Raw genomic sequence first — 26,320 nt, 5'->3', positions numbered from 1 at the left:
CAGCCTTGTTCTCCTGGAAAAGTGCTACCAGCCCAGCAATATATAATCCTCCTTGCTTGCCATGGGGAAGTAGGGGGTTTTGTACTTTGACATTTGCATAGAGAGGCTTCATAAGGAACAGGCAGACGCAGGAAGCAAGCAGCTTCTCTCCTGCTTGGTGTGCTGGGTCTGCAAGTTGCACACGCCAATCAAGGGAGGTGTGTACAGCAGCATGAGCATGCAACACAAACCTGACCTGACATGCTGACAATGGTGAGTCTTCTGCCGAGTCAGAATGCCCTGGAAATAGCACACCCACAGACGCCTCTTGTCCCACTGAGCACAATGGGACCTTCCAGCAGCTCTTCACACACTCCAGGCAGCTGCCCACCCTTTGCTCTGCCCTGGTATTGCCTATGGCCAGGTAGGAACACTGCAGTCGGAGCTGTTCTAACAGCAGGTGGGATGGGGCCACCGTGTGGATCTGTCCCCCTACTGGGCAGTGCTCAGCAACCTCGATCCCTCCTTACTGCCCCGGTCTCCCACATTCAGGGCCCATATTTACACACTTCTGGGATCAGTATCTCATGCTGGTGCTAAGATGAGACATGGGTAACATTTCTGGAGCCTGTTAGCTCTTGCCAGAACTTGCTGCTTCTTCATCAACATAGATCTCACACCGTCTCCAAGAAAGAACATTTCTCTCTGCAGAGAAAGGCCTTGGAAGGAAGATGAGACCAAGCTACAGATTGCCCTGCAGTAGGGATTGGCTTTGGACTGAGATGAGCACACAGCCTGTGGGTGCTCTCGGAATCACAGAATGGACTGAGTTGCAAGGGACCCTTAAAGGCCATCAGGTCCAACCCCAACCCACCATCAGATGGGGCTCCATCAGTGATCAGAGCTCCACCCAGCCTGATCGGGTGTCTCCAGTGATAGGGCATCCACCATTTCTCTGGGCAACCTGATCCCACAGTCCTAAACATTTCTCCAGGGGCTCTGAGCACCTGATGGAGCTGTGGGCGTCCCTGTTCACTGCAGGGGGGTTGGACCAGATGGCCTTTAAGGGTCCCTTCCAACTCAATCCGTTCTATGATTCTCAGTAACTGCTCTTATTGTCAAAGACATCAGGGAAACGCTCAATAATGAAATCACAGAAAGATTTAGGTCAGAAGTGACCTCTGGAGGGTTGCAGTCCAACTAGCTGCTCAGTGCTGAGTACTTTCAAAGTCACATCATTCTGTTTAAGGCCCATGCCCAGCTGACATCCAAATACATCCAAGCATGGAGATCCCACAGGCTCTCTGAGCACCTTTCCAGAAGTATTTAAGGCATGCAGAGTAATAGCTAAAAAGGAAAGAGAGGAAAAAAGCACAATCTGGGATAGTGCTACCCAGTGATAACCTCATCACAAGGTGTGATGCAGCTCTAACACAAGCATCAGGCACCTTTGTGACCAGCCTCAACCACGCCATGCAGAGAGCTTTGCTGATACGGGACATGATGAAGTGACAAACAACAGAAAACACCCGTGAGACACAGACATTTTGTGACACAGGATGAACACCGCTGGGCAAAGACGGCAAAAACTGCAAAAGCTCTAAGCTGACTTTCCTGAACCGTCGTTTCTCAATCAGATACGTGCTTCCGTTAGGTTGAGTATTTCAAAGCAAACACATAAAAACTGCGAAGAAGAGAGGAAAAAAAATGAAGCCTTTGTTCTTTCAGCTTGCTTTGTGCACAGCTCTTTCCAGGACTATGCGGAGCACGGCTGGGCTGTGAATGCCAAAGATTCGATGGCAGCACTTAACCTGGCACCGTGGGACCGGTCACCTCGTTCCATGAGCAGTGTTTCCTCTTTGTTGCCTCGTGACAAAAGAAAGACAGCTTTGGTGACCATTTCCAGGTCAGTGCCCAGCACCAAGGACACTCCCTTTGCTATTGGTTCTCCCTTGCTCATGGAAGAGGTCTGAATTACTGTTGATGTGGATGGGGGATGCTTTTTCTTCACTGAAACGTTTGAGCCCCACACCATTTCAAGGTAAAATGAATGATTTGAGTCCTTGAAAGACACTTTTCTACATCCTTATTATCTGGTACGGCCTCAGATTCTTTGGATTCCTCTTGGAGGAGCCCCGTGGCTGGAGAAATAAACCATGCCAAAGCTACTGCTGGAGTGTAAAACATGCTTAATGAAAATCCCCTGATGTAAAAAGGCAGATGACCTGTCCTGCTGTAACAAAACCTGCAGCACATGGGGAGGAGAGGCAGCAAAATCTCTTGCAGAAGTGCAAGAGGAATGCAAGGGATGCTTCCATGGTTGTCACCACAAGGGTCCATTCTACCACACAGCACTGAGCACAGCCAGACCCCTGACTGACCGTTTCCCATGCCAAGTCAAACACCTGCTGAGGAAGAAATGTAAAGTCATCACTAGCTCTGGCAAGAGAAGCACCACAGATACAGCGATGCTCAGCTCAGAGTATTTAACTTCTGTACAAACAGGGGAGGACCTTCAACAGCAGAGAATCACAGCATGGCTCAGGTTGGAAGAGCACTCAGATATGATTCATTTCCAACCCCTGCCATGGGCTGTTTGCCCCTCCAGATCAGGCTGCCCAAGGCTCCATCCAGCCTGGCCTTGGGCACATCCAAGATGGGCTCCCATTACTTCTCAGGGCAGAAGACAATGCTTCATGCACATGAAGAGTCTTGCCACTGTCAAGGTCAGTCTAAAAGACATTCTGCATGACTACTCATTAGCAAAAGGGGAATGGGCAAAGAAAGGCCTCCTTCTCTCCTCTGTTTCACCACAGCTGTGCTGCAGACTAAACCTACCACTGGGAAGTGCTTTGGTGTCTCCCAAGGCAGCGTTTCTGGCCCAGATAATCAGCTTAGGTGCCTTACTTGTGTTCAGTTGAAGCTCAAGGGACCATACTGGGGAAAGAGATGAAGGAGGAGGCTCATTTGCCTCCTCATCTGTGAAAGCTGAAGGACGTTTGTTTGCTGATGGACCTTGGACCTTGACTGAATCTTGGACTTCATTGATGAGCTTGTTTCTGTTAAAGAAACACACAACTCTTGGGCATGCAGTGCACCTACCCCAGGTGCTGGGCTAGCATTCCCTGGGCAAAGTAGGATGAGACATGAGACAAAAGGTGGGGCTGGATCAGACTCTGAGCAAACTGATGTTCACTGGGGGGGAGATGGACTAGATGGCCTTTAAGGGTCCCTTCCTACTCAAACAATTCCATGATCTCATACAGCTCTGGATTTCTCCATAGGAGCCAGCACTATCATTCACTCTTGATTCCTGCTAAGAGGTTCAAATAATGATACCTAAACTCAAACAGCTGAGTCTCCCTCCTGCTGTGGGGATATCTACATCTGAGCTCCTGGTTGTTGCTGATGAGGTCTCCAATGATTACAAGAGAGGCACGGCTGCGCCACGTGCTGCCTCTGGAGCTCAGCATGTATTTCCAAACAATAAATAAATTATTATTTGCTCTGGAAATAGATCCTACTTTAAGGTGACCATCAATATCTTTTTAAAGGTTTACATGCTTGCTTGAAAGCACATTCCAGGTATCCTGGTGGAGCTGACATGCAGCCTAATACCTCATGGGCAAGGAACCATAGAGCTCCAGACCCATCAGCCTCAAAGGGCAACTTAAACAGTTTCTAATAGAGAAGGAAAGGGGAGAAGACAAGAATGAAAGAAATGCGTACTTTTGCAGAAGACTGAAGCACTTTCTAAGTGTAGCAATTCCTAGAAGAACATCACGCTGACCACAAAACCCAGGGCAGTCTGATGAGATTGCAGAGGAATATGCCAATTCACAGAAAAATTGGAAAAAGACACTCTAACACCCAGGTCTGAGCATTCACACAAGACTTGTGATAGAAGCCAAGCAGTCAGCTCAGGTTGGAAACAAGGAAAAACTTCTCCAAAAGAGTGGTGATGCACTGGCACAGCTGCCCAGGAGGCGGTGGGGTCACCATCCCCGGAGGTGTTCAAGGAACGTGGAGATGTGGCACTGAAGGATGTGGCTGGTGACACAGTGGGGGTGGGCTGCCAGTTGGACTTGGTGATCTTAAAGGTCTTTTCCAACCCTAATGATTCTGTGATTCAGCACAGCTGCAACATCTGTGGTTGACTGTGTGTGTATATTACAGACAGACATCCAGTTTCCTTTGAAGTCTGCAAATTAGGACGAGCCCATCAAGCCTCTTGGGAGGCTTTCCTTGTGGTTACTTGCCACGTTATAAAATGCACATTTTACTTTCAGGTTGAAATTTATGGACTTCAGCTTCCAACTGCTGGATGCTTTCTGCTTTTCCTAGCAAAACTAAGGAGGAGTCAAGAAAGTGAGTTTTATCCACATGAAATTAAGTAGAAAAAACACGAAAACATTTTCTTTTCATCTTCTATAATCTGAGTAGACCGAGTTTCTTGTGTGTTTCAGAGATTTATCAGCCCACGTATCAATCTGATAGCCCTCCTCTGAAACCTTTCCAGTCTTTTGTTAACCTTGTTTTCACATCTAAACCTCAAAACGGATCTCCCAGCCACCAGCAGTCAGCAGCACCTCCTCCCCGAGGTTTGATATTCCTCAGAGTGTGACCAAGTCAACACTCCTCCAACTCAGCCCAAGTTCCTACCAGGCTTTGGCAGGGCTGTGCTCCCTTTGTGTTGTGTACCTTCAGTTTTCTTCTTGTTCTTTATATTATGCTGAGGGAAAGGAGGGCACAGCCGTAAGACTGAGATCTGCTCTCCACCATGTGCTCTGCAATAGGATTTTTTATCTATTGCCTTTCTCAGTGGCAACCCCAATGAAGGGAGCACAATCTCAGGTCTAATTGGACATAAGACCATGACTTCTGGAGCTCTGGGTGCCTTAAAAAAAGACCACCTTGACTTTAAACCAGGCACCTCAGGACTCAGACTGTCTTGGCATTCCCTACAAACCCTTCTGTCCTGCTGGGAGCAGGGTGAGAGACCCCAGATGCATCAAAATTAGTGTAATTGCTGAAACTGCTGTGTCAACCTTAGGGCAATTCATTATGATAAAACTGACAAAAAGCAGCAGGAGGGTGTCACACAGTGAAGAACTGCATTGGGCGAATGAGAAATAAATGGGCCTGTTTTCCTCCTTGGCTTTACGCCTGTGAGACGTAGTTTACAGGCATTCTTAGGAAGCTCATACACTTTCCCACACACCTATCTCCACAGCACTGAGTTTTGTCAGTCTGGTTAGGAGTCACAGGAACAGCTGCTGGGTACCTTGCTCCTCCTATTCAGCCAGAGCTGGTCATCTTTCTCCTGGACTCTCCCACTTGTGCCTTTTAAACACCCAAATGTGAACTCCTTCTCTATCCCACCTCTTTATCCCACCTTTACATCACGGAGAGAGCAGGAATAAAGGTAGGAGAGTGAATCAGGTCTTACTATGGGAAAACAGCCAAGCATCTTCCTTGCAGGCACTGAGTAGCACAAGCCCTTGCCCTATGACACAGGCTGGTCCCTGCGAAGACTGAGAGGTTGCTGCTGTAAAGGCAATAAAACTGGGCTAGACACTACATCAGTGTCAAGCAGGGAACCAGGGCCTTGGATGCCCCCAGGCAGCACCTTCTGCAGTGCTCCCTGGTTGTTTGCTGGGGAGTTGGTTAGGACCATGCAGCTCCAGGCTTTGGAATGCTGTGAGACATCAGGCTCTTTGCACAGCTTCTTGTTCATGATCTGTCTATCCATTTGAAACGCTGCCAATTGCAATCTGCCTCCCATTTCACACCTAGCCCCTTGTCTCCTTCACCTGCCAGTGCTGCAAGCTCAGCCTTTCACTCCTTGCCTGTCCGTGGGTCAGGGCTATTGAGATCCCTATAATCAAAGGGCCTCCATTCCTCCTCTGGATTAGCTGGAAGAGTCAGGTTACAGGCAGCAAAACCACTATCTCTGATCACTTTAATACCACTAACCCATGTCATGTCAGACAGAGTCAACATTTGCTCTGGAAAACACGACAGAGAAAGAGCAAAGCCAACCCGACCCACAGCCTCTCCCCAGCAACACTTTGAAATTACCCTGGGGAAAAAAGAGGTGAACAGCTGGGAGTTTTCCAGCATCTCCTTGGAGCCCTTCTGACAGATCTCAGTCCCTGAAGTGTCAGGTTACTGGACGGGGAACTGCTTTTATTATAAGAGGGTCAGTGGGGAATTCTGGCATTTTCAATTACCCGCTCGCAGGAGCGGCTGTGATCCGGGGTCAGGATTAACTGTGTGACCTCCAGCTGAAGACGGAGTGGTAGGGAAATGCAGCATGATGCTGCAAGGCACCAGCTAGTCCAGAGGCCAAGGGACAGGGCAGAAAACAGGGGGACAGGGAGAAAGCTGCTCTCTCTGGTGAGACCAAAGGCTGATGCTGTGCAGCAAGGAGGATGTGCTGTGATCAGTCATGGAGCACAGGTTTCCCTGAGCTCGAAGTCACAGGGCCTGGTGACATCTAGGCTGGGATCCAGGCTTCACAGTGCATGAAAGAAAAGTTGGAAATGACAGAAAGGCACACTGCAGGGTTATGGGCAGCTCAGACACATGTGCCTGCCTCCCTGTGGGGCAGAGATGATGTCTGAGGGATGGTCCCCTTTGGGAGTGCAATAAAAGCCTCAAGCCCTGTCCTTGGGACTGTGATGGAAACTTCCAGGAGGTCAGGTGGGTTGGATATCAGGAAAAGCTTCTCTGGAAGAGTGGCTGGGCACTGGCACAGCTGCCCAGGGAGGTGGGGGAGTCACTGTCCCTGGAGGGGTGCAAGGAACGTGGAGATGTGGCACAGAGGGATGTGGTCAGTGGTATGGTGAGGGTGGGCTGGGGTTGCACTGGATGTTCTTAGACGTCTTTTCCAACCCTAATGATTCCATGGTTCTAAACAGGACAGGGTGAGAAGCCAGGACAACTCACTGTGCACCTCCACAGACCTGAATGTCTTGCACCAGCATCCCAGCCAAGGGGAATATAATCCAGACTGGCTCTCCCTGCTTGCCCTGAGATGTCCCAGACCCACAGGGTTTCCAGCTGTGAGCAAGTGGATCTGGGTGTTTAACTAAAAACAGACTTTCTTTCATTTTTCTGTGAAGAAATTCAAGTGCCTGAGAAGACCGATATGAAAAAGGTGGTATCCAAAAGTGTGAGAGAAGGGATGTGGTTCAGCTGGCAAGTGACATGGTTTAGTGGGCATGGTGGCCATGGGTTGATGGTCAGGCTTGATGGTCTTAGTGGTCTTTCCAACTTTAAGGATTCTGTGGTTCTGTGATTCTAGGTAGCCCTGCCAGCTGATACCCATGTTGTTTGTGTGTGGAGTGACTGCAAAATTTCCCAGCAAGCCTCTCAAGTCTGTAACTCCACACGCTGGAAAATCTTAAAAATACAGGCAATGCAAAACTGGCTCCTGGCTCAGGCCTCATCTAAATCAACAAAGGTTTGGTGTAGATTACAGCCCTTTAAAGCAGCTCCTAATGCCACAAGCCCAGTCTCTTGGCTCAGGCAGAAGAAGGCTTTTGGCTGTCTTTATGCCCTTTGTTTAACTGAGTTTGCAGCCTTCATTTGCACGCTGCCAGCCTGCCCACGGAGAAGGGCTGGACTTTGTTCTCAGCACGGAGAGGAGATGCTCCGCTGGCACTCTGGAGAACCTCAGCATCCAGACACAGATATGGGAGCAGGTTTGGGGTCACTCAGAGCCAGGCGCATCCCCACCTCCACATGGAAATCTCATCTGCTCCACATCAAGGCAGAAGCATCGGTGCAGGGCTGGCGAGAAGCAACAAAGCTGGCAGAAGCCATCTCCCCAACTTGTTCCCCAGATTTTCAATAACGAGGTGTTTTCTTAGAAAGTGCCCAACTAAAATGTTCTTAGAAACATCCCCATTTTGGAAACTGCAAACATGAAAAATGGACCAGAGAAATTTTTCCTGATAAAAGCTTGGAAGAAGGATTCCTGCTGCAGTGCATCCCCTCCCACCCACTGGGTCTGGCTAATTTGAGGCTCTGCCAGGCTGCCTTCCGCTGTGTGCTGGGAAATTCTGCAGCTATCAGGATTATTTTATCTCTGTTCCAACACTGTGACCCTGACATTTTTGTTCGTAGCACCTCTCTCTGCATCTCTCCCATGTCTCTGTGGCTCCATGTACCTGCTTCTGGCAGCTCCACCTGCCCAAATGCTGGCACTCGGTGCCTCGTGCGCAAGCAAGGCGATTAGCACTGCAGATCGTTTGCCAAGTGCAGCAGAAAAGATAAATCACCCCTCCTGAACACATAAGCAAAAGGTGAGCACCTGAGCCACTCAGTTGGCTCACACGCAGCAAGGACGGCAGCGCACTGCAGGGAGGGAGGGAGGGGTTGATTCACCAAAGGGGACTTTCCACCCGCATCCATCATGGGTGGTTTTTTGTCTTCCACACAGAGCCAGCTCCAGATGCTCTGGAACAGGTTTCTGAAGCCCCAGGCAGGTGTGGGAAAAATGATCCTCAAATTCACAAAGTAATTTATGCAACAGGGAAATCTGGAAGTCAGCAGGTGGAGGAGCCCACAGAGCTGGTAGTGGGAGAAGAGCATCTGCTAGGAAAGCTTGAGCCATGCAGATTATACCCTGCTTTGCCAGCATCCCTCCAACTGCCCACCACAGAAACAGAAAGAGGAGTCCTGAAGAGCCAGCAGCTGGCAAACCTCCTGCCATCTGGGAGCCCTGGCTCCCGGCAGTCTCCAATGGGCAGAGCAGAGAGGATTTGGGCATGGCTGGGGCTCTCCCAGGTGCTCATGGCCAGCTGCTGCCATGCCCTCAGCCAGCCCAAGGCAATAGGCTGGGACATCGAGTCTTCCAAAGAAGAGGAGGACCTTAGAAGTAACCCTACAGCAGCTCAGCAGATACGTTCCTGCCTCACTTAGGCATCCAGGCTTCTGCTCTGGCTTCTTCACCCACAGCCCATCGCTAACCATCCTGTACCATCTGCTCTTGTCTTGCTTTAATAGCACTTTTCTCTTTGTGGTGACCCTCCATGCTACTACGCCCATGCAGACAGCGATTCCAACCCCCTCACCAAGACTAAACACACAATATCATTTCGGTCTCCACTCTGGAACATGGCTTCTCCTGGGTTCTGATCTCTTTATCAGCCTTTCTATGTACCTAATACCAGCACAGTTCAACTCTCTGGAATGTGGGCAGCCAGATGTACATGCAATGACCATGTGAGTCACAGAATCCTTAAGGGTGGAAAAGACACCTAAGGTCATCCAGTCCAACTAAGTTTCACTCAGCTTTTCCAAGTGGCAGTGAGACTTCAGTACAGCTGCTGTACCTACCTTGCAGAATACAGTCCAGTCTTGCATGTGATACTTTATTCATGAGGTGTTATATGGAGAAGAGCTGTCTCCTTTTTATGGTTTGCCCTTGGGTCCTACTCAGCTGCCTCCAACATTTGGCACCAAAACAGCATCTTGATGTCTAAAGTCTAGATGCTTTTCTCAAAGATGTTTCATTCACACGCAGGGCTGAATGTGAGGTTCATAGATAAGCAGGGTAATCTATAACATCCCTGGGCCTGAACATCTCAGTGTAACATAGGACAACGTCCACAGAGCATAGCTTAGGAGGTTCAGGTTGGATATGAGGAAAAGCTTCCTCCCCAGGAGGTTGTGCAGCCCTAGGGCAGGTTGGAGATGTGAGGAGAACTCTGCCTTTGGTGATTACCAAGAATTATCCAGCCAAAACTGTACCTGTCCTGCCATAGCTGGGTGGTTGGATGAGAGATGCAAGATGCTAGGATGCTACAGTCTCCTGGCTTTTACATTTATACTGGAAGACAACAAGAAATGGACTCATTTTAAGAGCTGGAAAGCTCATTCCAGCTCTCTAAAGTGACTTCTGCATGCACTTCCCCAGGTTTTTGTTTCACAGACAGGGAAATCTTTTCAAAGCCGCAGCCTGCTCTGGGCAAAGCCAGGAGCAGAAGCTCATGGACCATGGCTACAAGGGAATTTTAAACCTTAATGATGTCTGGCACGAACCTAGAGCACAAGTGTGAGCTGTGCATCTCCCAAGCCAAAGGACTCATGCCGTGACATATACCATCAAAGTAAGTTATCTGAATCCACAGAAACACAGAAGATGGGCCATTCAGTTCTGCTGCAGAGGATGCTTCTCCTGATCAGTTTATTGGGAATGAATATCTGTTCCCTGTGCCACACACTAGCTGGTGTTCACACTGTATTACCTATCCCATAGTCTGTTTATTTGGGCTCTGTTTGCAGCCAAGAGCCTCTGATACTGGAACGAATCCTCCCTTCTGACTCTGTGTGACACAAGAATCCCTCATAAGGAACACGTCCCCAAAAAATCTGGATGTTCTTGTTCCCCCAGACACTGGGAGGTCTTGAATTGGTGTAATCTGCAGAGCAGTTCTTCCTCCTCCCTTCCAGGTGAGCTGCAGCCACAGCCCGATACCAAGAGCTGCTCTTCCCACTTGCTATTTAAAACTTCCCTGCCCAAGGAGCCCTTTCCTTCCCCAAGTTTCCCAGGCACTCAGCTCATCCACAGCATGAACGGAGACTGAAAATCCTTCCAGCACCAAGATTATCCCCCTCCCCAACCCTCCCCAAAGAATGCCACAAATTAGCAAGCAGGAGCAGTGTGTTGTCACAAGTGAGAGGGTTGACACACGGCATGGTTCTCAATTAGTCAAGTGTCATTATCCCAAGCATTGGGCCATGCTCAGCTCCTTGACCCCTGGCTTCCCTCCTGCTCCTTCCCTCCTGGGATGCTGGCACGCCTCTCAGCTCTCCTCTCATCCACCCCTCTTGGCACAGATCTCTGGTTCTGGAATGGCTGAGAAAAGGTTTTTTGTGGCACCCTATATCTGCACGGCATGTTTGTTTTCTTTTAGGCATCAAGGTTTTGTAAGAGGTGGATGGAAAGTCCTGGACGTGCCTCCATACAGAGCTGTAGGGGAGCAGCACCGTATGGCAGGAAAGCAGAGGATGAGCCATTGATAAAATGCAGCTTAGGGAGTCACGGAGAAGTCTACTGAGAAGAGCAAAGAGAAAATACAGCCTGGTCTTAAAGGTGACAGGAAATGGGATCACACAGAGTTTGCTGGAATGGGTAAATTCCAGAATGGGTAAATCCATTGAGTTGGCTGGGGAGCAGGGAGGTGGTAGAAAGGGAAGATCTCTTTCAAGCTCTTTTAATTTCTTTTGTTCTGATGCTGGTCCTTTATAATTTTCTGGTCTAGCCTGCTAATGAAGACAGTAAGGGTGAATCTAATCTTAGTCACCACTGCCTAAAGAGCAGTTAAAGAAGGGAGAAAGCAAGCTCTGCTCACTGGGGATGGATGACATGACAAGGGCAATGAGCCACAGATACAGACTAGAAATTAAGAAAGGCATCTCCTCAGGAGGGTGACATAGTCCTGGGAGAGGTTACCAGAGAGGTGGCATTTTCCAGGACTCAAGAAAAGCCACAGACACAGAAACAACCTCTCTGCACAGCAGTGAACATAGCTTGATGGCTGAGCCCATGAATACAACAATGAGGTTATGCTTAGGTCTGGAAACTCAAATGCAGGCCTTGATGAGAGGCATATTGCACCAGGGAAGCAGAATGTGAAGGGACCAAGACATTGTCAGAGAGACCACCAAGGAGGTAAGAGCTCCTTGCACAGCTGAGTGAGGCTGCAGAGTCCTTGGATGTATAGAGCAAACAGTGAGCAAACAGCACAGAAAGGAAAGCAGTTTATTTGCAGTAGTGCTTCTACTGGCTGCAGTATCTAATTAACACAGAATTATGACGAAGAATATGAAAGTGTCCACAAAGAGCTAAAGGGAGAGCCACATTCTGCAAAACCACCTCATAGCGAAAAAAGAATGATCCATCTTGGTCTAATTGTCTCTTATTTTCCCTTGAGAGAAGCTACCCACTGTGTCTCTACATGAGTACAAACATCCTACCAACACAGGACAACAGCAAAATGCGTTTGGTTGACACAGACTGAATGTTAGTGAAATCCAGACCAGAAAGAAGGTGCGTATTTCAAATGATGGCAGTAATCATTGGAGAGGGATGTGGCAGTGATGAACTGTCTTTCACAGGGTGGTGAGGCTCGGGCACGGTCTGCCCAGAGAAGTTGTGGATGTCCCTGGAGGTGCCTGAGGCCATGGATGGGCCCTGGGCAACCTGAGCTGGTGGGGGGCACCCAGCCTAATGCAGGGGTTGGAACTGGATGGGCTTTAAGGTCTCCTCCAACCTAGGCTACTCTAGCATGCTGTGAATTCTAGGAGAACAGGAAGGTGAATGGTGTGTTATCTTCTTTGATCTCAAGCTGCTATTTAGTGTCAACTGTCATGATGCCATCAAAGCCACCAGTTGCACTCCTCCATTCAAACTCAGTATTTGCACTCTAGCCATTCTACAGGGATCGTTTTCCCACTGTCTCATAGCATCTTTTCTCCGGAATGCTGAGGAATTTATGATATCTGAAGGTTAAAGATGCTGCTGGATTTCAACATAATCACAAAACATCCCGAGTTGGAAGGAGCCAACCCGAGGTCCCCGAGCACAACACCTGGCTGTGCACAGCACCACCCAAACCCAAACCCTATGGCTGAGTGTCCCAGTGCTCCCTGTGCACCAGGGATCTGTGCCATGCCCACTGCCCTCTGGTGAGGATCCTTTCCCTATCACCCACCTGAGCCTCCTCTGATGCAGCTCCATGCTGCAGCCACCAACTCCCAGGCTCAATGCCCCACTCTCTCCATGCACTCTCCTCCTGGTACAACACCCTCCATTCTCCTGTCCCAGCTCTGCCTTTGTGTGTGCAGCTTCTGTTACCAACTGCTAATGATCTACACCAAGGCTGCCAGGCAGTGTAAGCTGAAGAATTCAGAACCTCTAATTACAGAGGAATCAGCAAGCAGACAGTTACTGTTTAGTGCTAATGAATAGATACATTAAGGGAGATATCACACAGGCTGAGAGGTGTGAGTCTTGATAATGAAGGAGTATCAAACAAGGAGGATGATGATCAGGGGACTGAAAGAGGATTCACCTTCAGCTCAGCTTTCTGCTTTTCACCAAGACGGTTCATGGGTGACCGAAACATTTTTGCACGTTACCTCTCTCAGCACTGTGTGCGCCCAACCAACCCATGCCCATCTGCACCACCACTGCCTTACCAACACCCCACACCAGCATCCGCACCCTGCAGCAAGCACTCAACACAGCCTCCAGGCAGCTCTGTGCCAATGCAACAGTCCACACTCATCCAATTTGGTGCTGAAGTTCTTGTAGTGTCCAGGATCCCAGGGGAACGTTCACACTCCCTGCACACAGTCTGCAGCGTTCAGATCAACCACTTGCTTGCTTCCTCACACCATATTGATGTGCTTCCACCGTGCAATAGGATTAAGCTCAGGCCTGGCCCCAAGAGGTGCTCCAGGTCCAGATGGCTTCCAGGCAGGACAGGGAGAGCAGGTCTGCAGGCCACCCAGCCACCAGCACAGCTGCCACCTGCAGCTCTCCTAGGAAACAGCACTGCCAGCAACCCCAGCACATCCCTTTCCCCAGCCCCCTGAGCCAGCACAGAAGCTGGCAACCCAAAGAGAAACCATTACAGTTTTGCTATGTTGTCTTCTTCACCAAGCACAGCAGAGAGGGGCTGGTGAGCATGGCAGGTGGCTTGCAGCAGCACAGGATCTGGAGCAGTTTTCCAGGCAGCAATCCTGTACAGCTGGCTCACAGCCTCCCATCTCTACAGCTTTCCTCTGTTTTCATGGCCTGTTCTGGTGCTTGGGCCACAGGCTACGCTTTCTCTGCAGTTGGAGCAGAGATGACAGCTTGTGTCAAAACACTTGAGCCGATATTACCTTCTCTCCTCAGGAACCAGGAGCACCAACAGGGGCTGCCAGCAGCAGTGTGAGCTGCTGCTGTGTCTGCAACGCTGCCAGCAATGAGGATTAAAGGCACCTACAGCGTGTGTGCCTGCTGGCACCAAAGAAATGATTATGGGTCCAATGCCAGAGGGAAATGCTGAGACACCAGAGGATAGTGACACGAGCTAGACTGCTGCAGTGGCTGGCATGGCAGCTCTGTCTTGGGGCACACAGAAATAGGGGATATTTTTCATATTCAAGGGATTCCCTCTGGTTGAGTTTATACATAGGAGCAAAACTGACTTTTTACATGGGCAGATAGTGATAGGACAAGGGGGAATGGTTTTAAACTAAAAGAGAGGAGATTTAGGTTAGATGTTAGGAGGAAATTCTTGGTACTCAGAACCCATCCAGAGAGCTGAAGGCGCCCCATCCCTGGAGGTGCTCAAGGCCATTGGTAATGACTGGAGTTGGGGGCCCTTTAAGATCGTTTCCAAGTCAACCATTATATGATTCTATGTTTTGTCCAGGAATTGCCAGGCCACTGCATCTGCTTACCACAGAGCAAGAGACATCACACCACATCTCACCCCACTCCGCCTCCCCTTCAGGCCCTGCTCATACCACAGAGCTTCATCCAGCACGTGCGTTCAGTCCCCAAACCCCCACCTCCCCTTCCCACGGGGGTCTGACAGGAGAAAGGGTCTCTTACCAGCCTGGTTGGTGGTGATATTCACTGATGCAAACTGCGGGGAGAAGGGGCTTTGGTCGGTGACGCCATTCACAGCCTGGATTTCGAAGGTGTACTGCGTGTGGGCCAGCAGGTCGCTGATGTAGATGCGAGGCTCTGTCAGACCCAGCTGGCGTGGGGCAAACTGCACGTTGTCCCCACAGCGTGTGCACGCCCCCCGGCCCGACCCGCAGCTCTTGCAGATGATGTTGTACACCAGATCCTCCCGGCCCCCTGAGTCTCGTGGTGGGGTCCACTCCAGCATCAGGGAGGTTTCGTTCACGCTGGAGATCACGGACTGGGGGGCAGATGGGATGGCTATGATGGGAATAGAGAGAAAAGTGTAAGAACAAGGGCTCTGCTCTATGCTATGGGAACCCATCCCCAGCAAGGACTTGTCCTGTGTTGAGCCCAGCTTCTTCTCTTGCTGGATCTTGACAACCTTGAGATGTGGGTCTATGTGAAAGGAGTGGGGTTCAACAACAAAGAAGCTCAGAGGGTTGCAGCACCTTTCCTATGAAGAAGGGTTAAGGGAGCTTGGCTTGTTAAGGCTGGAGAAGACTCCTGGGAGACCTCACTGTGCCATTCTAGCCCTTAAAGGAGCTCATTAACAGGAGGGAGACAATATTTTATACAGTCTGATAGCGAAAGGTCACAGGGGAGTGGTTTTAAACTAAATGAGGGGAGATTTAGATTAGATATTAGGAAGAATAGGCTGCTAATTATGGAGTCCAAACTGCCCAGGGAGCTGTGGGTGCCCAATTCCTGGAGGTGCCCAAGGCCAGGTTGGATGGGGCCCTGAGCAGCCCAGTGTGGTGGGGGGCAACCAGCTCTTGGCAAGGGAACTAGATGGCTTTATGGTTCCATCCGAGCCAAGCCATTCCATGATTCTGTGACTCTCTTGGTGTCACAGGGATGTGTGCAGGAAGCTGAACAGCCAAAAGCAGGAGTGGGAACCAAACTTACCTTCTTAACTCAGGCCCATCCCTGCTAAACTGACCACACAGTACCCACGACAAAATTCACCTGACATTTTTGGTATTTTTTCTGATTCCTTGCCCTTGCCCTAAACTCCTGAGCGCCTACAGCCAAGACTTAGCATTCAGGAGCAGCCCCAGAGTGAAGTCATCCCACGGCTTAGAGCACTGAGTCACCCTAAATGCTTTGGCTGATGCACGCCTCCTTCCCCAGCTCTGTGCCTCCCCTCCCCAGTTGCCTGGAGCCCACATACTGGTGCAGGGCATGTCGACAGGGTCAGCATCTGCCCGATAATATCCGTTCCGGCACACGCAGTTCGTGGCCCCTTCCGAAGTCGTCCGGCTGTTAATTGGACAATGGACGCATCCTTCATCTCCTTGGCTGGCCTTGAAGGTCCCTGATGGGCAGCCTGGAAAAGAACCAAGAGCAATGGTGAGTTGTGAGGAAGGAGGGCTGGTGAGGATGCCCAGAGCTTGGCAGTGCTGCTGGAAAATGCTCTTCGGGGCGTTGCAGCATCCAAAGCCAAAACCCGACAAGTTGAAATGAACAGAGTGGAGAAACAGCAGCTGGTATGAAGACCCTGAAAAGGCAGGCTGAGATGGGGTCTCTATGTAGGTCTCCCCTGTTGCATTCCCAACCACAAATGCAAAAACAAGGTCCACTGACCAAGTCTTAGGACAGCAAGGGGGATTTTTACCTGCTATCATGCAAGAAGTTTGGAGTGGCTGCACCAAATCATACCAAAGTCTCTCAAAGAGGATGGCATGAGCTGGGCTGCTTATTTTCTAGTAAAACCTTTTAGGGTGGAGATCTTCCCTCCTGCTGGAGGTGGAACTGACCTGCACAAAGCAATGCTGACTCTTCATAAGAATCCCACATTCATGTAAGAGTCTCCATGAGTTTCCTCTCGTTTATGCCATTGCTAATCATGCCATCACACGCAAGCAGCAGTTTGCTGGGGTCTAGACACTCACAGATGAAGCCACATCGTTAGCAACAGCCACTCAAAAAATGCATGTTCAGCCAGGCATGATGGGTGCCAGAGTGGCTCACGTGCTGCCTTGCAGCAGATGGGTGGTGAAGGCTGGACCACAACTTGAAACACAGCATTAACAGATATGGTGCATAAGGCTAAAAATATTGTTGCAAAGCCTACAGCACTAGAAGGCCCTTTCCAACCCAGTGGGTCACCAGTGCCAATGCAACAGCTTGGCTATAACCATTTATCAGCACGGCTCTCGGTGACTACACTCCGTTGTGACTTTCGCCACTGTTGATCTCTCGTGCAGCATGAAGAGCCTGGGGGGTGGCAGGTGGTTTCTGCACTGAGTTCAACAAACTTCTACTTCAGCTCACCATCAAGGCTTTCAGGAATGAGGCAGAACAAAAAAACAGCCCAGGAAAAACATATGGTCAGGAGTGGATCGTATCGTAGAACCATAGAATGGCTTAGGTTGGAGGGAGGACCTTAAAGATGATCCCTCGACATGGGAAGGGTTGCCAACCACTAGATCAGGTCGTCCAGGTTCCCAGGATTGCTGTAAGCAAGAGCTATTAGAAGTGCTTATTTTTAATTTAAAAACAAACACAGACAAACAACAGAGAATGTTCTCTGTTTTCAACCCTTACCTTCAACATTATCTTGGGTTTCCAACAAGAAAACAGAAAAATACCCTACCCTGCATGCTTCAGGAGTCCCTTTGGACTCCTGAAGTCAAAGGATCTGCTGGAAATCTGCTGAAAAGCCGGCTTCTCCCCCGTCTCATGTTCATGAATCTTTTCATCCCCATGGTCCCCCATCCTCTAAGGCTTTTGACTCCTTTTCTGATCCTGTTCCCAGTGTCTCTCAGTATTAACCCATCTCAGAGGGTGTTACACTGCTGGGAAAGGTGTTGTGAGTATCTCTGTTACAGAGAGATGAAGGTGGCTCTGCACCCAAAATGACAGCAGGGTTCCTGTACTAATACCAATACTGACATGCAATACAAGCAACATACATAATTACTCCACTCTGACCAAGCTGGGCTGCTAGAACTCTTTTCACATGCCCTTAAAACATGACCAGCATTTTTGGCAACTTTCTTCATCCCCATACAGATAAGGCAATAAATAACCCTGCAAAATGAGAACATTTTGGTGTGACTCCTCTGCAGCGTTCCAAAGTCACATCAAGAGACAGCAGATCACTGAATGGCAGCACTTCAAATCCATGCTGTTGGTTCTGAGGAACACCCTTCCTCAGCTCTCTTTGTCCACCATTATCTCCCGGCAGCCCTGCTCCACTCAAGCAAGGCTCTGAGTCTTACATCCCCAGCCTTATCTTCCAGCTGCCTCCCATCTCGTTGTGGGGTGGAGGCCAGGATGACTCCACAGTCCCGAGCTGTTGGGTCTCTGCCATCTCCTTTCTCCTGCGTGGTGCTTTTGGGTCAACCAGCATGAGGGCAATTGGGAAAAACAGGAGAGTCAGCCCTAAAGGACAGGGCATGAAAAGAGAGTCCCCTCCACCAGCACTTCGAGTCTGCTGCTCGCAGTGGCTGTGGGGTATTTATGACTTTGTCCAACCAGTTTGGAGTTTTACCTCTTATTCCTTTCATGAACCGTGCCTCCTTCTTCCAAAACAGACAAAAATAACTCCTGCACTTGGCAGCAGAGTTGGCTGCTAGCTCTGAAAAGACAGGATCCTGGACCTGTAGGACCAGCTCTCAACGCTCATCCTTCGTGGGACAGCCTTCCCCTGGGCAATTCCTCCAGTTTCCCTCCTGATAAATGTAATTAGCAGCCCACAGTGTTACCTCATACTTGAGATAAGCAATTAATCCCATTGCCAGGTGCTGTCACTGCCAACGACAGTGACAGCGTTTGGAGAGCAAGAGAACAGAAATGCAGGAGGGAAAACGGGGTTAAATGAGATTAACTGAAGAGGAATGCAGAGCTCAGCCGACCTCTGCGATGCGAATTAAAGAGTTGTCAATAAAGTAAGAATGCACAATGCAAATGTTCCTGATAAACCCACTCATTCTCCATAAGACAGGAAGAGAAGCTGACAGCACAGGTCTGGAAAAGCATCTTCCCATTGCTAACAGCTCCTAGAAAGGTATCAGAATGGACCACATCATTTTGTCCAGCACACAGCACTGCTGCTCCTGCCTCCCTGGAGAAGATGCCAAGGCTCTGAAACACATCCTGCAATACTAATCCCCAGCATCACTCCCCAAGTCACCTCATCCTTGTTCCAGCCCAGGGACAAGGTGCCCAGAGCACCTCCAGACACAACTACCTTAGAAGTGTTTCCAGCATGGACTTCCCCATTGCACTCTGCATACTTGCAGCTCGCCACTGGCTGCTTGGTTTAAGAGGAACGTGAATCAACTCAACACCTCTAGTTTCTAATCCCTCTTTGCAGACACTTCATGACAGCCCTGAGGCCACATCAGATGTACTGGGATGGTACTGAGTGTGCACAGCCTGCAAGTGGATGCACCAGCTCTGTGGGTTGGTGCAGAGGCACTACTACATCGGCATGGGGGTGCATTGGGACCTTAGGGCTGGGATGTCACAAAGGTAAAGAGAGTCCAAGGCAGGGTAGAGCGATACCCTCTTTGGGAAGCACCACTGGAAGGCCCTGCAAGGGAAAAAAATGCCCCCAGCCTTTCAGCCAGGATACCCTAAAACAAGCTCCAAAGAGCAAGAGAAGGGATGGCCAAGGAGTTCAGGCTTTTGGACACCACTGTTGCTGGTTATCCTGCAGAGCCTGGGCACTTCTATCTCCCTGCTCTCCTGCAAGGGCACCAGCACACTCCCCAGGATGACCTCAGGGAGGGAGCACCTTCATCCAAACCCCTGCAGCTCTGTCCCAGTGCCAAACCCTTGTATCTCACAGCCTTCATGCCAGGAGCTTGCCAGTAAATCCCTGCAGTGGAGTTCACAAGGTCATCTCCCTGCAAGCACTGTGAGGAGTTCAAGCATCTGGCTAGACCACCACACCTGTGGGCACGCACACCTGCAAGCCCCCCTGCTCTGGGAGGCACATCCATCAGTTGTGATGGGAATTTAGCTGTCAGTGAGAAATGCTTGGAATTTCTTACCTGCTGCTCATGGTTCAGCATCCCTGACCTGTCAGGGGGGCTCTTAAAGAGAAATGGAAAGCTCTCCATCCCTGCCTGAGCCCAGGGGAACAGAATATTCCCAGTAGCTTCAGATTATGGATGGCAAGGCTGCTAGAGCAGACAACCAAGGCTGCTAGAGCAGATAATCTTCTCTACTTAAAGGGCAGTGAGGCCCTGGCACTGCTGCCCAGAGTTGTCAGTGCCTCATCCCTCAAGGTGCCCAAGGCTATGGATGGGGCTCTGAGCAGCATGAGTGGTGGGGGCACCAACCCACAGCAGGGATTGGAATGCATGCTCTTCAAGGTCTCCTCCAAGTTAAGCAATTCTATGATTTGATCCAAAGGGCAAGCTTGAGCCCCAAACCTTTCAGGAGCTGTACGTTCACCAAGGGCAGCTGCCAGTTCCAAAGACATTCACAGTGCACTTCCAGAAGCAAGTTTTCCTGCACGAAGCCGACATTAAGCTGAGTTCACAGGTCAGAAGCACTTTGGATCTCTTTGCTCCTGCAGATGCCTGAAGAACAGCAGTCAGCAGTGCTCTCCTGAATGGTACTCCAGCGGAGTAATTACAACAGTTCAGGTGGAAGAGACCTACAAAGATATCAATCCAACTGCCTGATCACTTGAGGGCTAACCAGAAGTTCAAGCATTTTATTGCTCTGAGCACCGAAGGAGCTGTGGGCATCCCTGTTCACCGCAGGGGAGTTGGACCAGATGGCCTTTAAGGGTCCCTTCCAACTCAAACCATTCGGATTCATATCCAAATGCCTCTTGAAAGTCCATCAGGGTCCAACCTGGTGGACTTTCAAGAGGCATTTGGATATGAATCCAAATAGGAGAGCTCCCATCCCCAGCACAGTGGGTAATGTAGCGTGCTGCCCCATAGTGAGCAGTTTTAACCCCCAAACCTTATCTCAGCAGCCTGTCATGCATCTAAGAACCCAGAGATTGAGGTGCTGGAAAACAGCATTGCCCTGGGAGTCACGGGGTGATCTGTATGGAGTGATGCCAGCCAAAGCCAGACAAGGTGCCAAACCACAACGTTGTTTCTGAGCAGTTACGTGCGAGCAGATGTACCGAATGTCATGTTCTCCTCATTCACCCTCATGTTTTCACGCAGTGCAGAGTATGGACCGACACACGCTCCAGCCACTGCCTGCAAAACTGTAGGGTTGTTTAGCTTCAGCTTTAGACTCCTTACATTACAGCCATTTATTTTATCTTAGTATTGAAAAATACGCTTTCCAGAAAGCAGAAAGCACGTCCTATCTCACGAGCTGTAAACACTGCTGTGCTTTGCACTGACAGGCCGGTTGTTCAGGCAGTCAGCCCGTTTCCTCCGAGTGGTCTCCAGAAGAATTTAGGACTTTCACATTCTGTTACTTTGTTTGGTCTTGTTTAAATGTTTCCCAAAGCTTCTGCCTGGGAGAGCTCTGCCTCCGGAGGGTGGTATGTTAACCATTACGGGAACGGCTCCCAGCCTTTTAACACAAGGAAGAAGCAAACTGAGCAAGCAAGTGGTGACATCAAAGTTGCACTGATGGAAAACCCCTAATCCCATAAACCCTTCCTGCTTTAATTGGTGTTAAAACAAAGATAATCTTATCTCAGCCCTATAAAAGAAGGTAGAGGATGCACTCTCTAAAAGCCTCTCTAAAAGTGCTCGTAAACTTGACAAACATTCCATGTTTAGAGCCCAAGGAGAATGGCTTTAATCCTAAAGGAAACATGAAAGCAAAAAGGGAGCTTTTCCTGGATGAGAGCCCTTCAAGTGGACCTTCCACGCACTGTGCCCATGGAGAGCTGAGCCAGGAGGAGCAGCTTTAGGGTCAGGAGTCCCCAAACCAGGGGCTCCGAGGGGCATCCCCTCCCCAATTCAAAACCACACAGGAGTTCTGATGGCACCGTTTCCCCATTGATCTGCCTGGACCCTGGCAGTGCCCTCCCACCCTGCAGAGCCCAGAGGGACACAAGAAGCTTTTCCAGGTGGAGCTGGGCAGGAAAGCTCAGAGCAGGCACGTTTCATCGTTCTGTTTTAACGCAGCTTAGCACCCAGTTTAGACAGGCTTCCAGCCCAGCCAGCTGGTTAAGTGCCAGCACCGCTTTCCAGATGACAACATTGTTCTTTGTCAGCAGTCGGTGCTGAGTGGAGCTGGCATAAGGGCTGATTAACAAGGCTTAGTTATGGTGGTTGAAATCACTGAGGGTGTAGGTCCACAGTTAACTTTCCAGCCTGCAGCAAGCAGGGAAGGGAGGTCAGAGCGCCCAGGGCAGCAGCACAGCATCCACCTCTGCTTTCCAAAACACTTTATAGGCTGCTTGTGTATTTATGAAGCACCAACCCTGCAGTGTGGGCGCACTGTCAGCCTGAGCCGAAATGATGCAGCGCTCTGACACTTTGAGACCCACCTGGAGCGCTGTGCTTCTCCCCAGGAGCTGACATGCCCTCCTGTCAATGCAGCAGCCCATTGCCACCCACACTTTCCTATTCCAAGCCCCTGAATGCTCCTCCTGCCCCCTGCTCAATGGACCACCGTTTCCTGGCTGCAGGGATGCATGCACAGCGAATGGGATTACGCAGACACGCTGCTGGCCTGGAGGCAAAAAGAGCCACTTCTAACAAGAGCACAGAGGTCAAACAGTCATTTGTAGGCACAACTCAGGGAGCAAACTCGGGTTTTCACTTTTCTTAAAGCGACAGCCTGCTAACTCAAATGGCAGAGCCCTTCTCCAAAGCAGAGTCCCCAGGTGCTGTCACCTCACAGACCACAGAACCTCAGCTCCCTTGCAACGTCCAGCTGTCCCTGCCAGCTCTGATTCACACATATCCAAACAGGCACATTTTTGGCCCCTGTGTGCCTTCAAGGCTTCCCCAGTGACCTGAGCTGTAGTAGATGCATCTGGCAACGACCCACTGCAGAACGGCAGTGTGTCACAGGGCTCACCTTGCACACAGACAGAAGGGGACACCATGGGGACAGAACTCACCAGATGCTTGAGAAACACACCCCATGTAGACCTGCACAACCAACGGTCCCAAACAGCAATGAGGCTGGTGGTCAAGCTTGCCCTTTCTCTGGTGTAACAAGCTTTGAACCTGCAGGTTTTGAGTCTGCAAAGGGAACTGCAAAAAAAGCAAACTCACTGTGCCTCAAGTCACCCGATCTGCAGAAAAGCTGTGGCTCAGCTGAAAGCCCTGCTGCAAGGAGAGGAGGATTTACACACAGCCTCCCCTACATGGGCTGTATCAGCACTGAGACAGGGCTGGAGAAGGGAAGAGGAGTGCTTGGAAAGCCAGGGAGACAGTGAGTCATGAGAGAGGGTATAAATGGAACTCTAGTGTCTATCACTGTGTCCGTTCGTGTTTATACAGTCTGTCTGTCTGTCCAAAGCATTATTTAGGAGCAGTCAGCTTGCTATCTGAGTCCTGCAGATGAAATAAAACACATGAAGTGTTCTAATCGGGAAGATTCACGATGGGGAGAGGTGATTTAAAAAAAAAACGTGCTGAGTGGAGTGCTGGAATGTTTGGAAACAGCAGCATTAAAGCTTCTCGAGCGCCCCCTCCTCACCCCCCCAGCCCCCAAGCTCTCCCCTCTCTGTGCGTCACCACGGCATCTGCAGCACACAACCACGTGCCAGCTTTTCCCCACGTGCAGAGGACAGGCAGGGCATGGGAGCACACTGGCTTCTGCAGTAACAGGCAGCTGTGTGCACGTAGGCTATTGCTGATCAGCACACGAGAGATCAGCAAGGGGAAAAAAGAAGCTGCTAGGAGAGCTCTTTCCCTGCATGTGACAGATGTTTTGCAAAAACCAGTCACAGTATTGTGACAATTGGGAAGATTGTCACAAGATGATCTAAGTCCAACCACCAACCCATCCCCACCATGCCCACTAACCCGTGTCATGGAATCATTAAGGCTGGAGAAGACCTCCAAGTTCACCCTGTCCAACTATCAACTCATCCCCTCCATGCCCACTAACACATCACAGAATGACAGAATCATGAAAGCTGTGAAAGACCTCCAAGATCAACCAGTCCAACCATCCAACAGATGTCCAACCCACTCACAGAACTGCAGAATTGTTAAGTGTGGAAGAGACCTCCGAGATCACCAAATCACTGCTTCTGCTCTGCCAGAGCAGATTTGGAAGCCAACGCACAACTGCACCACTTGGAGGATTCAGAGATTCCTCCCCAAAATGATATCCTCTCCCAAATATTTCCCCATCCCCTTCCTGCCTTCCTAGAGGAATGCCCAGGGAATAAAAAAACCCAAAATGAACCAAAGCAATTCGACTCTCCGTCTCATCTCCATAGACTATTACTGCTGAGGGAAGCAACTACTCTATTATCCTGCTTCACTCCAAACTGAATTGTGCGGAATTGAGAATTTTTATCAGGTTTTCTCCCAGAAATCTCCTTTCACAGCAAACCCAGGAGGAGACAAAATTCTTATTACAACCAGAAAGTAGGATAGGAAACTGTCACAGAGGAGAATTATTTCTTCCCTCTTTGAAGCTAACTTCAATAAACAGGACTTTCTGAAGGGAAAACAAGGAGAAAATCTTCACATTCCAAACAAGCCATGGCAGTGGCTTGGAGACGCAGAACGCAATTTTTGGATTTTGGATTTTTGGCACACTTGGTGCAAAAGCTGAAAAATAAGTATAAAAAAAAAAAATATCAAACTGCTGGGTGCTTTGGGTCACAGATAGGAACAGCAATGGGGAGGTGAAGCAGAAACCAAATGGCTCGGCTTTAATGAGGGTTTCTGCTGCTGGCATTGTCTCTACGCTCAGTGCATCGGTCGGGCAGGAGTTCTGTGCAGTACTGATGGGTACAAGGGATCAACACCAATGAGTAGAAAGGAGAGGTTGAACCCATGGTCTCCTGATTCCTATTTTGCTGGTAACTTTCTCTGTATGGATGCTCTGATGTAGGAAAAACAGCCCCAAATAATGACCTGCCTGTATGCATCAGGAGGAGTGTTGTACGGCAACCTGAGGCCAAGCCTCCTGAGTCTGGGGAGAAAACACAGTCAGGAGGAGGCAATTTTCAACAGCTCCTACTTCCCTTATATGCTTTTATCCGTATCCACCAAAATGCACCTTCCACACTTGAAAGCTTTTCTCCACCACTTTTCCTTCTCAACCAGAGGGAGCTGGGAAAGAAATTCTCCGTTCTGACACAGAAAGGAGGGAGGTATATAATGAAACCACTGCGTGTGCAGAGAGAAGGATCACTGCACAACTGCCAATTCCTTACAATTTTCCATTCGTCCTGAAAGTAGGAAGAATATCCGCCATCAGCTCCCAGCGCCAGCCAGCATTAGATAACAGTACCCAAGAGCTTTAGCACTCAGCCAAGGAAAACTCTGTGATGCAAGTGCTGAAGTTTATTAAACCAGCCACAGAGGGACTGTTTCGGGAGACCAGACAAACCAATAATATGGTAGCACATGATTTTTATGGGTAAGAGATACTTAGCTTGATGCTGACTTTATAAAGATGACGGCACCACTGGCAGGGGCATTCAATGGAAGAGATGGTACCAAGTTCCTGTGAAATATGCTCTTTGTATGGTGGGATTTCATTCACAGGGAGCTTGGATTACTGGTTACTTTGCAGAGTGGGAGCACAGGCATTCACTCATTTGCTGGTGAGGGTGACTGTACTCCCAAATGCATCCTTGGTACTGAGTGCCACGCTGGACAAACAGAAAAGCATCCACGCTTGCCTAGATAGGAAGGGGATGTGGTCAGAGAAGGTTTTTCTTCAAGGCTCAAGGCATCTGGAGCAATTCCAGGCAGGCTTGCAAACAGGACAGATGGCAGAGCCCCATTAATCCAAAGCTCAGGAGTGCACAGTTCTCGAGGATGCTGCCAAGCTTCAACTCTTCACAGATGAGCATGGCCCCTAAGATGATGAATTTGAAAAGGCTTCTGACCTGCCTGGTGAAGGAGGAGCAAGAGATGGGAAAGCAGAGCCAGGTTGCAGTACTTCCCAGCCGGTTCCTGGTGCAGTCTTCACTAATGGAGTGTAAAACCCCAAACATCCCATCCTGACACACCTGTGCCCTTCATTCTAGCAGGGTGCAAGCCACGGCTTGGAACTGGTGCCAGGGAATTGAGTTATTATTGGGTCCACATGGGAAATACTTGTGCTCTAAACCTATTGGCCAAGGAAGGAGCAGTGCCAGCTGAGCTGGTCCCAGGGGGGCTGTCCTCCAGCTGCCCCTGCTAACATGCATGTCTTGTGGAGATCTCACACAATGCTGTGCATCTCTGGTTAGAGACACCTCTGTGCAGTGAATGGTACAACAGCCTCATGGCCCACACCATGGCTGCACCAATTACTCATTAGCTCATTATGCCATAAAACAAGGGAGATGCAGGCAAAGCAGCATATGGAAGAGCATGGGGCAGCTACTGATGTGCATCTCCCCTGTGCCTGTGCTGGGCCACCATCGCTGCCCTGCCAGTCTGTCCCACTACAGACAGTGCTGTGGTACTGGAAACCAGTCACAGGACTGCTATCTCTGGTCTAGAGCTGAAAATTAAATTAAAACTGCGACAGGGACAGTTAATTAAAGCAGATTAGTGTGAGACTAAT

At 49.7% G+C, this 26,320-nt stretch overlaps 1 protein-coding gene across 3 annotated transcripts in view; it reads right to left on the bottom strand.

Moving 5' to 3' along the window:
• The window catches only part of EPHB2 (EPH receptor B2), a 102,821-nt gene that overhangs the window by 22,368 nt on the left and 54,133 nt on the right, over positions 1–26,320 (bottom strand). For all 3 annotated transcript variants that reach the window (XM_042831507.1, XM_042831508.1, XM_042831509.1), the window contains exons 4-5: positions 15,852–16,007; positions 14,603–14,938 (exon numbers count right to left, since the gene is read on the bottom strand). In XM_042831507.1, the coding sequence (XP_042687441.1) occupies positions 14,603–14,938; positions 15,852–16,007 (492 nt within the window). The remainder of the gene's footprint in view (positions 1–14,602; positions 14,939–15,851; positions 16,008–26,320) is intronic.

This window comes from Centrocercus urophasianus, unplaced genomic scaffold (genome assembly GCF_019232065.1).
Source record: "Centrocercus urophasianus isolate 14NV4802_14NV808 unplaced genomic scaffold, USGS_Curo_1.0 seq_36, whole genome shotgun sequence".
NCBI lineage: Eukaryota > Metazoa > Chordata > Aves > Galliformes > Phasianidae > Centrocercus > Centrocercus urophasianus.
This window is presented reverse-complemented; position numbering and strand designations above follow the sequence as displayed.